The 13080-nt window shown below is 42.8% G+C and overlaps 1 protein-coding gene across 2 annotated transcripts in view; it reads left to right on the forward strand.

The window, feature by feature from the left end:
* PSTPIP1 (proline-serine-threonine phosphatase interacting protein 1) overlaps positions 1-4749 on the forward strand; it is a 57847-nt gene extending 53098 nt beyond the window's left edge. Inside the window, exons 14-15 of one of the 2 annotated variants that reach the window (XM_032990530.2) lie at positions 143-243; positions 2212-4749. In XM_032990530.2, coding sequence (XP_032846421.1) covers positions 143-243; positions 2212-2343 — 233 coding nt within the window. In that variant the 3' untranslated portion in view covers positions 2344-4749. The remainder of the gene's footprint in view (positions 1-142; positions 244-2211) is intronic. The other variant, XM_009964972.3, reaches the window with a different exon arrangement.
* Positions 4750-13080: the final 8331 nt, after the last annotated feature.

Here is a 13080-nt window from a genome sequence, read left to right on the forward strand (position 1 = left end):
CAGCTCACAGCAGCTTTTCTAAACATGTACATCTCCAGACAGAGAGAGAACAGAAACCCTTGTATTTGTGAACTCTTGCATATGATCCCATGCATTTATAAGCAACTGAACTTGTTTCTGTGGTGTTTCCCCCCCCACACAGCAGAGAAAGCAGACGGAGTCTATGCATCCCTTTTTGTAAATGAACAAGGTGGAATCACATCTTCACAGGACTACAGAGTACTTTATGACTACATAGCCCAGGTAAAGAAAGGCTTCAAAATAAACATTTCATAGTGTCAGATTTAAAATAGATTATGTTGATCCAAACATCTTGAAAGTGTTAATTCTGTGAAGGAGGTGTTATCTTCTCTATGCAGCCAGGGACACTTAAAGGGTTATTGGTCAAGGTCACAAGCAGAACCGAAGCCAGGAATCCCAACTGCCAGTTCTTGGCGCTCATCACTAGACCATGCTGCCTCAAGATGAAACAATGCAATTTTTTGCTTAATTAGTGCTGAACTGTTACAACCTCCTTCTAGAAATACAGGAGACCACAAACACAAGGAAAACTTTTAAGGGGACGATGGCCAAGTATGCAGTATTATGCATTCTGAACTTACATCTCTTGTGAAATGTTTTCCTAGAGAAAATGGATATAGATTCCTTGTGTAAGAATATGTGACAGATGTTTATCTAGGAACTCTTCCCCATTTCATCTCACTTATCTGGAGGGCCCTGTTCCAGTTTAACATACTGGCCCTCCATGCTGGAGAGAACTGAAACTGCATAAATGACACTCTTTTCCTGTACTTCCATGCTGCAAGTTGCAGAATCACAGTGGACGTGGTCCATGTGCCAAAAGATTGTTATAAAGAGCAACCTGAATCCTTAACTGGGATATTGAACTCTCACTGGCTTCAGACCTATGTAGGCATAGCACTATTAGTAAGAGGTTATGAATGGACTGGTTATGAATATTGCCTTATTCAGATGGACTCTAGGACCTCTTGGACTCTTGGTAAACCATCAGCCTCCCCTAATGGGACTTTCACAGTTTAATTACATGTCAATTTAAAGGTTCCTTTTATTAGCCCTAGGTTAGCAGAAGGAGCAGCATCCAGGAGGTCATATGTTACAGCGCAGAGAGACTCTTACAAGTGATTTTCCATCAATAGCCAACATTGTAGAAATGCTGGCATGTGACAAAACAGATAGCCAAATAAATTATGAAAACAGAGAAAAGACTGGAAAAGAGTGCGTTCTCTTAGGTCCAGCAGCATTCTGACACCTTATATGTTGTTTTGCTTTGTTTTAAACACACTTCCGTTATTTGCCTGAAATTTCATCCAAACCACAGCTGAAAGTACCTCACTGTTAATGGCAGTTCCCCTAAGGAGACTGCTGGATCTCTTTGTCAGATCCTTACTCCAGGTGTTGCCTAAAAAATACGACACACAGAGATATTCCCTGCTGAGAAAAGAGCCTGTTACTACTTGCAGTATATTGTATATTGTATACAACATATACAAACTCACTTTCTGAGTCCATTCTTACCTACTCAGGTACATTAAATTTAGATTTACCTGATGCGTCAAACGTATCTGGAAGCCTCTCTTACCCTGTTTTCTATTTTACTACACTGTGGGTAGCAAAGTGGCTTCCTATGGAAAATAGGACAGCACCACCGAATGGACTGATAGCCGCCTGAGAGCTCAGCAATAGCTTACTTGCAACTGCTCCATTTGTCTCAGTGATAAAAGTTACCTATCTCAGGAAGAGTCACTGTACCGCCACTGGTCACTGCTGTTCCATATTAAAAGAACTGAGAGCTATTTAAGGCCTGGATTAGTAGAGACACTTTTATCATCTCCCCTGGGAATTAAGCTGCACACCGTTTTATTTAGCAACACCTGCAGACTATGGAAGGGTCATGGTTAGCTGGTTTAGAACAGTTGTATTTAACCCTTTCTGGCCTTCCCCAACGATACCACAGTCAACTTGCTCAGGAGGAGACACCATGAAGGCTGGGGAAATTTGACAATCTTAAGGAAATAGCCAGCTCAGTAAGTGCCTGATCCCTCACTGTCTGGTATTTCAGGCTCATTCCCAATCAGGAGGACACTGGCAGACTGCTGATGAAAGTCAGAGTAAAAAAACCTCACCAGATACATGCTTGGGTCCTCCTGTGCTCTCAGGCTAACCACATTTCCTTTTCCTGTTTCCTTTCAGAACACGGATGAACTGGACATCAGTGAAGGAGACACTGTAGCTGTTATTGAAGAAAATGAGGATGGCTGGTGGACAGCAGAAAGGAATGGGCAGCGAGGCTTTGTGCCAGGGTCTTATCTTGAAAAGCTTTAGTGAAAAGAAGCCCCAGCCCTCAGACTTTAAAAATGTTCTATTACTGAAAACAAACAGCACACAAGGACTGCTTCAGCTGACCACGGGCACCTCATAATACTGTCTTCTACAATCACCAGTCAGCAAATAACCAACTGACCGTGCTTTCCTCTTCCTTCCTCCTGCCCCATCCCAGCACCTCCCGGCCTACAGAGTCTGCAAAAAATGTCTTCACCTTCACCTTTGCGTTTCTTACCGCGGTTCTTCCTACCTTCAGCACACTGTCCTGCCATGAGTGTTGCAAAGCTTGGTGAATCTGGGAGGAAAATCCTGCCCAGAACTTAACTGCACTGAAGGAAAAAGATCAAGGAAGCAAGTGCTGTTTCTCCAAGATGGAGGACCACCTCCAGCCAGCCTGTGAGCCACCCTCACGGTCACAGTAGCCATGTTCTCTGTTAAGATCCCCTCCTCTCACTGCACAGGCTATGCAAGCATTTTTGACCGTGGAGTGGAAAGCACACTCAGAAAGCAAGATAGCTTTGATGTCGCAAGGTCTTAGCTGTACAAAACTAGGAGGAAGCTCTCTTAGGTTTCTTTTAACAGCCCTCTTTCAAGTTCCCCTTACAGCATGTCGGTAAGCAGGGAGAAAGGTGGGGAACCCTCCACTGTATTTTATCAGCATCACTGATGAAAATAGAAAATACCACGAATGCAGCTAGAGAGGACCAACACTCATCAGTAGTAAGAAAACATAAGGCACTCCCCGTCATGGCCATCTCCTAATATAATGATATCCAAGCTATCCATGCCTCTGCTTTGCACTGGATTCTGAGGCAGCAAAATAAGGACAGATGATGAGCCTAAGGCTTGCTTTTGCTTTGGTTGGATGGTTTCCCTGACACCTCCCTGGGATTTTTCATGTTCAAAAAAACCCCAGCAAAAGCAACAAATAAGTAAAGCCTCCAGCAGTGCTGTACTGTCCTGATCCCTCTCCTCTGAGCACCAGAGAGAAGTGCTAGTTACCTCCTCATGCAATCTGCATACCCATGTCACCAGGGCCTTCTCCTCTCAACCCCTCCATCCACCCGGCTGATCCTCTCCTCCTCATCTGCCCACAGGCTCTTCTGTCTGTAACTATCTACAGCCTCTGCCCCTCTGGGATTGCTGGCATAGACATGTGCTGGCTCTTGTCCAGGCACTACTAATGCGCTTGTTCTTCAACAAACCCTCTTCAGAGATGTCACACTGTGCAGCTTCACTGTATTTCACAGATTTCAGCTCTATCAGTCTTTCTAGTTTAGTATTTAAGAACATTTCCACCTGCCATCACTTACCAAGGGATCGGCAGATACTTTCTGCCACTCCTTCCTTTTCAGTATTTTGAGATGGTTTAAAAAAAAAAAAACAAACCAGTGATTTAATCTGAAGCAGAGTGCACTATTTCTAGGGGCAGAATGACCTTGTTTGATGAGGTTTCAGGTCTTAAAACTGAACTGAGACAAAGAAAACGAATCAAATTGCTACCCAAAAGGCATGGAGCGGGGAGGACCTGTTAGCTAAGACACAGCAGGAAAAACAAAGAGAAATCTAGACAGAAGAAAAAGCCATATGCAATTATTCATGCAGTGAAACAGAATGAAGGTCAGAGGCATTTGCAGTACCTTATTCTAATTCCTCGCTTCAGGAATGGAATAGAAGTTGCTGCAGGCCCTTTTTCTTTAGTTCCCTGCAGTCCATTGCACAGGCACATTTGTCCTTCCTGCATTTCCCCAAGTTATTAAGCAGCACACCTGTATCAGTTCTGAAGGGCTCCTAGTACCTCATATTAACACAGGCTCAGAGAAACTGCAGGAACTTGAACTCAATTAAAGCACTAAGTTATATGAACAGCAGTGCTCTTTCAGGCTGAAGATGTTAACAACAGGTTTCCGTGACATCTGAATTGAACAGTGATAGAAAGATGGTCCACAAGAGCCTTCAACTGCGCCACCGCACTGTAAATGGAAGCTGTCAGAGACAACTGCAACATCGCTTGTTATGTACAGCATGAGAGGAAATCTAAAGTATGAGAGATTTAATGTATTTGCTTCTTGAACACTTGGTTTTCCACAGAGATAACTGTAATAAAACAACAAATACTTAACTAAATTTAGGTAGATATTTTGTAGGTTATCTTAATTAAAGAGAAAAAAATAGACTATCGAGATGCATCTCCTCTAATTATGTGCAACACATGGATTTTGCTAAGACTCCTCGCTTCTCTGTGGGCCCAGACAGCCTCACACGAGACACTGCAGCACCTAGTCCTGGTTACCCTGAAATCCTGTTACAGATCAGCTTTGCTTACGTGTACCACATGGTCTACATCGCTAACCGACAGCTAGTGGAATGGTGACTGCTGTTTCTACCCCATCAAGTAATTTTGTATTTTTGCTGTTAAACCTGGGAAACTGGTTTTCTTTCTACCTATCTCTTCTTCTGTCAAGTAAATACTGTTGTAAGGCAAGAGGCTATAAATATTTCAAAATCTACCCAGTGTCACAGCATTTGGGTCCCACATGCCATTCAGGAAATGAAAACGCAGCAGCAATGTTTTCTCATGATTCCTCTGCATTACATTGAAGAGTTTGTCTGATAAGTAGTTACCAAGCCATATCTAGGCAGTTTGCCCTATCAGTGTGGCAGCACTTGTCAGAAATAGAACAGAGATATCAAGAAATACCCACACCCTCCAAGTACACTGACATTTTAGGTGTCATCCACCCAGTCAGTAGGAAAAGAAGCGAGGTCAAATGTAGGTTACTGCCTTAATAACAATGTTTCCTCTCCAGTTTGATAACACCCTGGCAGCAAAACTGAAGCATGCAAGTAATCATTTCATTTTCAGATAAGATGGGAAATTGGAATGGGCCCTTTCCAGTGGGAGGCATCCTTAAACTAAACTCCAACATTTTTGGTTGAAATTCTTTTTGAACAAACACTGAAGATAAGCCCCTACTTTCACTTTGACTACCATTTTCTGGGAAGGAGGTGCCAAGCAACATGCAGGGACAAAACAACAGTGGCGAACAAATTTGTGTGTTTATCAACTCCTATTTCATAGCACACTCACAACAAGCAGACCACCCCTTTATTGACACTGATAGTGCTCTGGCTCTGGGTGGGCTCACACACAAGAAGCTGTTCCCAGAAAGCAAGGAACATGCATTTGCCAGCTGCTCCACAAGGGGAGAACCTAATTACTAGCCTGTGGCTAGTATGTATATACAAACTGATTTAAGAGAAATTACAGTAAAGTGACTGGTCTGTTTTTGACTTAGTACTGCAGGACTTCAGTTTGCACTACAGAAGACAAGTATTTCACGCTGAACAATTTCAGACCTGTAACTGTTAACTCTTGAAATTCTGACTAGGCCATAAGAAACAGGTATTATCTAGCCATTAAATATGAGCTTCAAGAAAGATTAGGAGTCACTTCCCTCACAAACCACAGCAGAATAGAAAGGGATTGAAGTTGATACCTGTTGCTCTTCTAGATGGATTTTGGATTTAAGGAGCATGACCATGAGATTGCTATGGAAAAGTATAGTGGTAATCTGTTCTATTATTCCTTTAACCACAAAAGGAATTAAAAGGTTGGAAGTAGGCAATCTTATCCAAAAGTACCCTTAAACCAGACTCAGAAATGCAGATTATTCTCTTTGACCGTGTTATTATTAATTAAGGAGAAGAACAAGAAAATCTGTTTAAAAATAACATTTGACCAACAAAAACCGTATGTAATTAGAGAATGTCTACAAAAGCAGCGTGAGGCCGATCTCTGCACAGAACAGATTTCAGCTACCACATACGGCATTAAGAGCCCACAAGCCAGTAGTAAGACTTGGCCAAACAAAGTAATGTCAGACTAGAAACAGAGAGATCCAGATGACTCAGCTCTAGGACAGCTAACACAACCAGTATTTAACCATAAGTTAAGGACCTCCTGCCAAGCTCACGGGTCCATTGCTACAGGCAGCTTCTAGCATTTTTTACTAGTAAACTAAAATGAAGAAATAAACCCTTTTACAACTAGGCAGTTGGCAATAACAGGAGCACAGCAGCTGTCCAAGGTTTGAAGTGTTTGACAACTCCTTGAGGACTGTGGCTTGAACTCTGTATTATGAATAACCCCAGTATACTTCAGCCGAAGTACTGACATATCATATACATAAGACATGAACAGTAGCAACTCTTACCTTGGATTCCTTCTCGTCTTGCTTCTTCAAGAGGTGCATTCAAGGTCTGAGTCTTCTTTCCAGAGGTAATTTTCTTGGTAGAGACTCCTGATTACAGCTCAGACCTCACTGATTACTGAATGTAGTTTAAGTGGAAGCACACAGATGCCAAGAAGAGATTCATTACAAGCCAGGCATCAGGTTGTACCTAGTAGGAGCCTGGCTGGGCATTAAGAAACATCTAACCTAAGAACTGGCAGATAACTAATACACTTTCTTCTCTGGTACTACATAACCTCTTGGCTGTATCACTGCTACCTGGCTTAACTGTGCAGGCTTAGGAAACCCAGGGGACTCTACATCAATACTGTACAAACAGTCTGCTGCCCTGAAAGGTCACTATTAACCTTCAGTGCAGACTGGCAACAACTCTGCAGAGCACAGGACAAATTGTAAAGGCCTGAAAAGCAGCCTCTGCTGCTCTATACCACCTCTTTTCCCTTGCTTTGCTGTTCTCCTGCTTGCAGGGCTGGGACATTAAAAGCAAGGGCAGTTACCAGCCACAGATCCACCAGTACTTCATGTGTCCTCAAACACAAACTTCACTTATTCCTAGTAAGCAAGGAGAGCAGAAAGGTGCCCTTAGCTTGGCCTTCACCCTGAGATCCATGTTTCCTTGCTGCCATGGGGTTATGAGCACAAGCAGGTAACCAAACCTCTGAAATAAAGCAGAGTTGGCTGTTACACAACAAAACTAAAACCAGCCCTAGGGTCAGTCACTACCAGCAGCTTCCACCAACTTCCTAAATTAATGACAGTACCCATTACAGGTGTTTTTATAGTGTAGCTGGGTGGTGTTGAGCATGCTCACTGTGGTTAAGGCTAAACGAGAGAGAATAGTTGGGGGTTTGGTTCTCAGGAAAAGGAAGGAGATAAAGTTGTGATGCTAGGTCACATTGGGCTTCTGGAAGGTAAATAGTTGCTAGGGGCCTGCAGGGCCTGATGGTCTGTTTTTTGTAGGGGAAAGGATACTTGTGTGGAGTATCTAGATTTCGGAAGAGTAATAGGAATCAGTGTTCTGCCTGTGACTAGGTTATTAACAAAATGACAACACCTCATCTACTCAGAGAAAGCTGAGAGGGCAAAGAACTTTTCATCAAACAGTCACTATCTATTCTTTGTTCGCAATTATCTAATTTCAGTGGCCAACTCACATTTTGGATGAAGGAAGCTCAGAGCCACTGTTATCTCCAGATTTGTGCACTCCTGGATCATGCACAGTGCAGATCCGATCTGTTGCTAGAAGGGCCAGATAATCATATTCCTATCAAATTAGCCGGTGCACACAGTACAGTGCTTTATCCTGTCCTCTACCAGCTGCTAAAGGACAGCTGACACCTGATCTGGCGCAAAGCCACGTGGTGCAACATTAAGAGCACGTTTACAGGCGATCACTGCTGTGTGCCATGTGGCTGAGGCATCTCTGTCTTACACAAGGGCCCAAAAGGCAGACTGACTGTGATGGTGGATTCTGACCGAAAGCACGGACTAAATCTTGCTTTTAGATATAAAACTATCAGAAATCAGAGACCTTCCAGAAAAAGCAGGAGAAATCCGACTTGACATCCCTAAAATTTCTCAGAGGAAAGATAAAAGCCTTCAAAACCACCAGGTGAACAGAACTGGGCTTAGAATGTAGCTACCGGTTTATAGCTAGGAGTTTCCACATATCATTTTGAGGATAAAGAAGGTACAAAAACAACGACCGGGTGGAGGTGAAAAGGGAACAGATACATCCTAAGAAGTTCTTTGAAATCAGAAGGAATTTTACTTAACAGATCTAAAAGAGCCAGTTTTGTACAGATTTGAAAACGTAAAACAGCACATAAAATCCCAGCTTTGCTGCCCTCAACTAAATCAACAACACATCAACTAAACCACCAAATCAAGGGCAGACATACGGAGAAGTAACCAGTGTGTTAAGTGGTGCAATGCTGAATGACTTGTGACTCCACCAGTGGTGCTTTCACTTAAATTCTCTCTGAAATTCTGGCATTTACTGCAGCCCCTGCCCCAGGGTAAATGGTCACACAGTATACGTAAAGAAATTCTAGCCTAAACTTGAATGAAATTTCCTGAGTGTGGGATTACACACTTGGACTGTTCAAAGAGCCCAGGCTAAACCTTTTAATAAAAAAGTGACTGACTTCATGAAGCAAAGGTATGACTTCTCCAAAGCCATACATCATAAATCAGTTTCACTATTCATCATGGGGAGTTTGTAAAGCACTTTGATGTCACAAACTGAAAACCCTTCTGGCACGCTAAGTATTTTTGTGATTGTTCAATCCCAGACTCAGTCTAAACAAGCTAGCATTGGGTGGTGGTCAGATCGATATTTGCAATGGAAAATTCTTATACAAAAGGACAAATTATATTGTGTACGCAGTGCCACTGCTTGTTTTGCAACATGATGGGATGCCTCTCGGGAAGGGGGTTGCAGACATGAGATAACACACTGAATGCAGGGAGAACGTGCGGGATTTGGTACATTCCCTTCCACTTTGCAAGGGCACAAATGCTCAACAGCTGCATCTAAAGAAGAATTGTTCGGAAACTTTAAGCTCAAAACAGTCCACGAAGAAACTTCTTGGGAAACTGGTGAACTTTAACCTTCCCAGGATAAGAACGTTAACATAAGTGTGAATGAGAAAGCTTTCAATGCACTGATAGACATGAGAAATGCTTTGTCTTTAGAGAAGGGCTGCACAGCCCTTCTTGTGTCTGAAGCCCTTGTGAGGAAGGGAGACATGAGCCGACAGTGACTTTATTCTGCTAAGTGGCAGCTAAAGATTTTATAACAGTCACTGCTTAATTCAGCAGCCATGAAGATATTCAAAACCAGAGAAGCCCTTACACTAGGGATAGAAGAGATTTGGAGAAATGTGTCCTCCATGCTCTGCAGGGTCCTGTGCCAGCTTTTTTAACCACAGCCCTTATAAGCACAGGCCCTAAATTGAACCTACGTTTGTTCAGTCTGTGTACTGTATCCTCAATGCACCATTTCTTGGTGCCGACATCTTCTTTTCCCTCTCACGTACACTAGCACTGCCAGACTAAAATGGTGCTCTTTAGCTTTTAAAATGGATGTTGTATTCAACGCACAAGAGCAGGTTGTAGAGCACTGGACTATTAACAAGCACGCTTCCCAAGGATGGGGCATTCTCCAAGTCCTTGAAGTACCAGGAGTGCCTAGTGCTCCTACAGTATGTACTGGGAAATAAAGTCTTGCCTATTGCCTGTGAGGGGGTTGGGAGTGGCTTGGCACAGGACTACACAACGCAATCTTTGCCAAAGAGGACTTACCCTTCTCTTACTCTTAGTTGAGAGTATATGAACATCACCCCTGTTTACTTGATTTGCTACCAACCTCTGTCAGGGGCATGCATGACTTCGTTTCGTATCTTACTGCTTCCTCTGTTCAGGTGGAAGAAAAATTTCAGCACTCTGTTCAAAAGCAGTTTTCCAAACTGACTCCTACTCGGGTCTAGAAAACAGACTATTTTTGCATGTAAGGCATCAGAGATGCTCCCAAGCCCCCCACATGTCAGTGGTTTGCTTAAGCATTTTATTTACATGAAGAAAATTAACTCCAGTTCTTCCTTCACAGCCTGATGCTAGCAAAGGTCTGTCAGTGCAGTTATCTTGGAAAAAGCTAGTTATTCTTCAAAATAGAGCAGAAGCCCATTTGGTGAAAGGGGTTGCTGCCTGAAGCACCACCTATTTAAGATGAAAGCAAAGCCGTCCATTCTCTGAAGTGTCAACAGGAGCAGCCCTAGGGACCCACACTGCTGTGGCTCACCAGTTACCAGTAGTAACCCATGTTTGCAGGCTTTCCTCTGGCAAAAAGAGGTTTCAACTCAAAAGCATTAACATGAAGCATGATCATTCAGGGTCAAGAGAAGCAGGTGACAGCAAAAAGAACAAGTGTTGTCCATTGCATAACACTAAAACGTTGAAACTTTGCATTAGTGCTTCTTTGCTTGCTCCAGCAGGATCACTGTGTCTCAGCTGTCAGACTTGAGCTCTGATAATCTCTCATTTCCATGGTTAAAGTTCACGTCCAAGTTTGGTCTGCAAAATCTGGCCCTGCTTTAAAGTTATGGGTAAACTCTTCTTGATATTCTTCTGCAGTGTAAATACACCACACAGGATACAGCTGAACAGCTATCCTGAAGTCTGGACATGGAGGGAAGAAGCAGCTGGTGCCAGGCATGGATCCAGCAGAGATTACTGCAGTCACAGCAAGGACTAAGCCAAAGGCGTATGCCTGGACTAAGTATGTAACATGAAAACAAAACCTGTATCACGAAGGCAACTGCTATGGTGGGGAAGTAAAAAAATGGGTGGGTAAACTTTACATCTCAAGTTTACCTCTGCTACCCCAGCCAGCTGTCAGGCCATTAAACCTGCCTGGGGTTTAACACACACAGCCAAGGAGCAGCTGTACAGCTGCGCTTTCCCAGCACTTCCTTCTCCTCCATCTAGTAACAAGTAGCCTGAGATTTAGCCTTATTTTTAAAGCACTAATCTTTGTCATGTGCTATACAGAAAGAAGCATGACTTGTTGCAGGATTACCTTGGTATTTTTTTGCAGCTATTCCTTTCCTCTGGAAGTAGGGAAGAAGGGCAAAGTTTACACGTACTGCTGTGTAGGGCACAGGCAAACTATGACACTGCCCCATCAAAATCCGATCATACCTAGTCTTCCAAGGAAGCAGCAGCAATGCAATTCTGGTATCTGCTACTGATTTTGCGCTCTCCTAATCAGTTCTAATACTGAACAGTATCACCAAAACTGAGACTGACAAACAGCAAATCCAAGACAGACAGCCCTACAACAGAAGTGAAGGATCGGTGCTGAAGCAGTCTAGAAATATGAGAATGGTATGTGAGACGGTAGGAAAGAGGATAAGCATGCCAGCATCTTACCACTGAACAGCCATGCACGGCCTACAGCATCCTCCAAATGCTGTTGCCACCTTATAGGTCACTGCATCAAGATCAACAGTTTGGCAGACAGGGAAAGCTTTGTGCTAGCACCAGTTTAGATGTAGTATGGATATAGTCAGTTTGCTCTCTTGCCTTTTAGCAACATTCCAAGCATGTATCATTTTAAGAGATGCTACCCCAAAGGAGCTTTCCATCTACTCAATACAGCTCCAGAGGAAACAGATCAGCTATGAAAAGGTGCTTAGGTCAGCAAGGAAAATATTAGCAAAATGAGTTTTTAAAAAAGGATGTGGAAGTGAAAGTAGGCTTATTGTACATAGAAAGGGCAGTTGTTCCAATCAGTGAGGGCAGCACTGAAGAGCTAGAATTGACAAAAACAATTGAGAGGCTCAGGTGGCAGCCTGCTAAGCACTGCATTCACCCAACTGCGTGCTTATGCTCTTGGATATAGTGCACAGGAAAACCTAAGATCCACTGCACTTAAGAGACTTCTATTGCATTTTAGAGGGATTTGCCTCAGACACAAGATTAAGTCAGTTACTACATGGTCCACTAACATCATATTGTGGAGGATATCGCTATTATCATTATCACAAGTATTTATTTCAAATCTCATCTGAAACAAAGTAATGAAAAAAATCTCACAAGCTGTCCTCATCTTGCCATCAAGACATATTTTTTTTTTTACTCATTTTGTTAAATTGAGCTTGTTACACCATTTCCCCCTCCATTTAAAAAGACAAACACACACCTGATCATTCCTTACTATAGTCTGAATGAGATTTTCAAATTCTCCTGAGGCTCATATTAGGTTGCTAAAACGCAGTAAAGCATGGGACTTGCACTGCAATACACTTAAAAGTCATTTTAATAGCAGCAAGAAGAAACAAAGCTCAATTAAAAAACACCCTTAAGGCAATTCTAATCCCTCGTGTTAAGAAGCTCTGAATGAGGTCAGGCTCACTGCTGCAGGCAAGCTACATGCTCGTGTGCTCCACATTGCATACACATGTTCAATTTTTCTTTGATTAATTTCCTGTGCAGGCTGCACAGAGACTTCATTGCCTCTTCAGCAGAAGGCACCAGACCCAGGTGGTTTAGCTGAGCAGCCACTTCATAGGGTGAAGTAAACTTACTGCTAGCTGTTGGAAGCTTCAAGTCCAAGTACAGTCAAGTAACACACAGAAGAGTTCCAGCCACCCCCTTAAATAAAAACCACAAACTTTTCTCCTTCCCCAAATCACCCAGTGCTGTTAGCATTAACAGCTTCACGGGCTGAAGTAACAGTAAAAAGAGTAACTGCTGAAAAGAAGTGGCTAGACTTCATATATAGTATTACCAGCATTTGACAGCATAGTGAAACATGAAAACGTAATCAACGTACTACAGTGCGTAATCAGTTCTACAGAGCTTCTATCAAGCCAATCAACAGGGTACTAAAAAATTATTAATTGGTTCTGCATCTCCCGTGCTGTAAGATCTTACTGTAACAGAGATGAATTTTGTTAGACTCTGCACTACAGAAGAC

Source organism: Tyto alba, unplaced genomic scaffold (assembly GCF_018691265.1).
Source record: "Tyto alba isolate M040663 unplaced genomic scaffold, T.alba_DEE_v4.0 Super-Scaffold_41, whole genome shotgun sequence".
Lineage (NCBI taxonomy): Eukaryota > Metazoa > Chordata > Aves > Strigiformes > Tytonidae > Tyto > Tyto alba.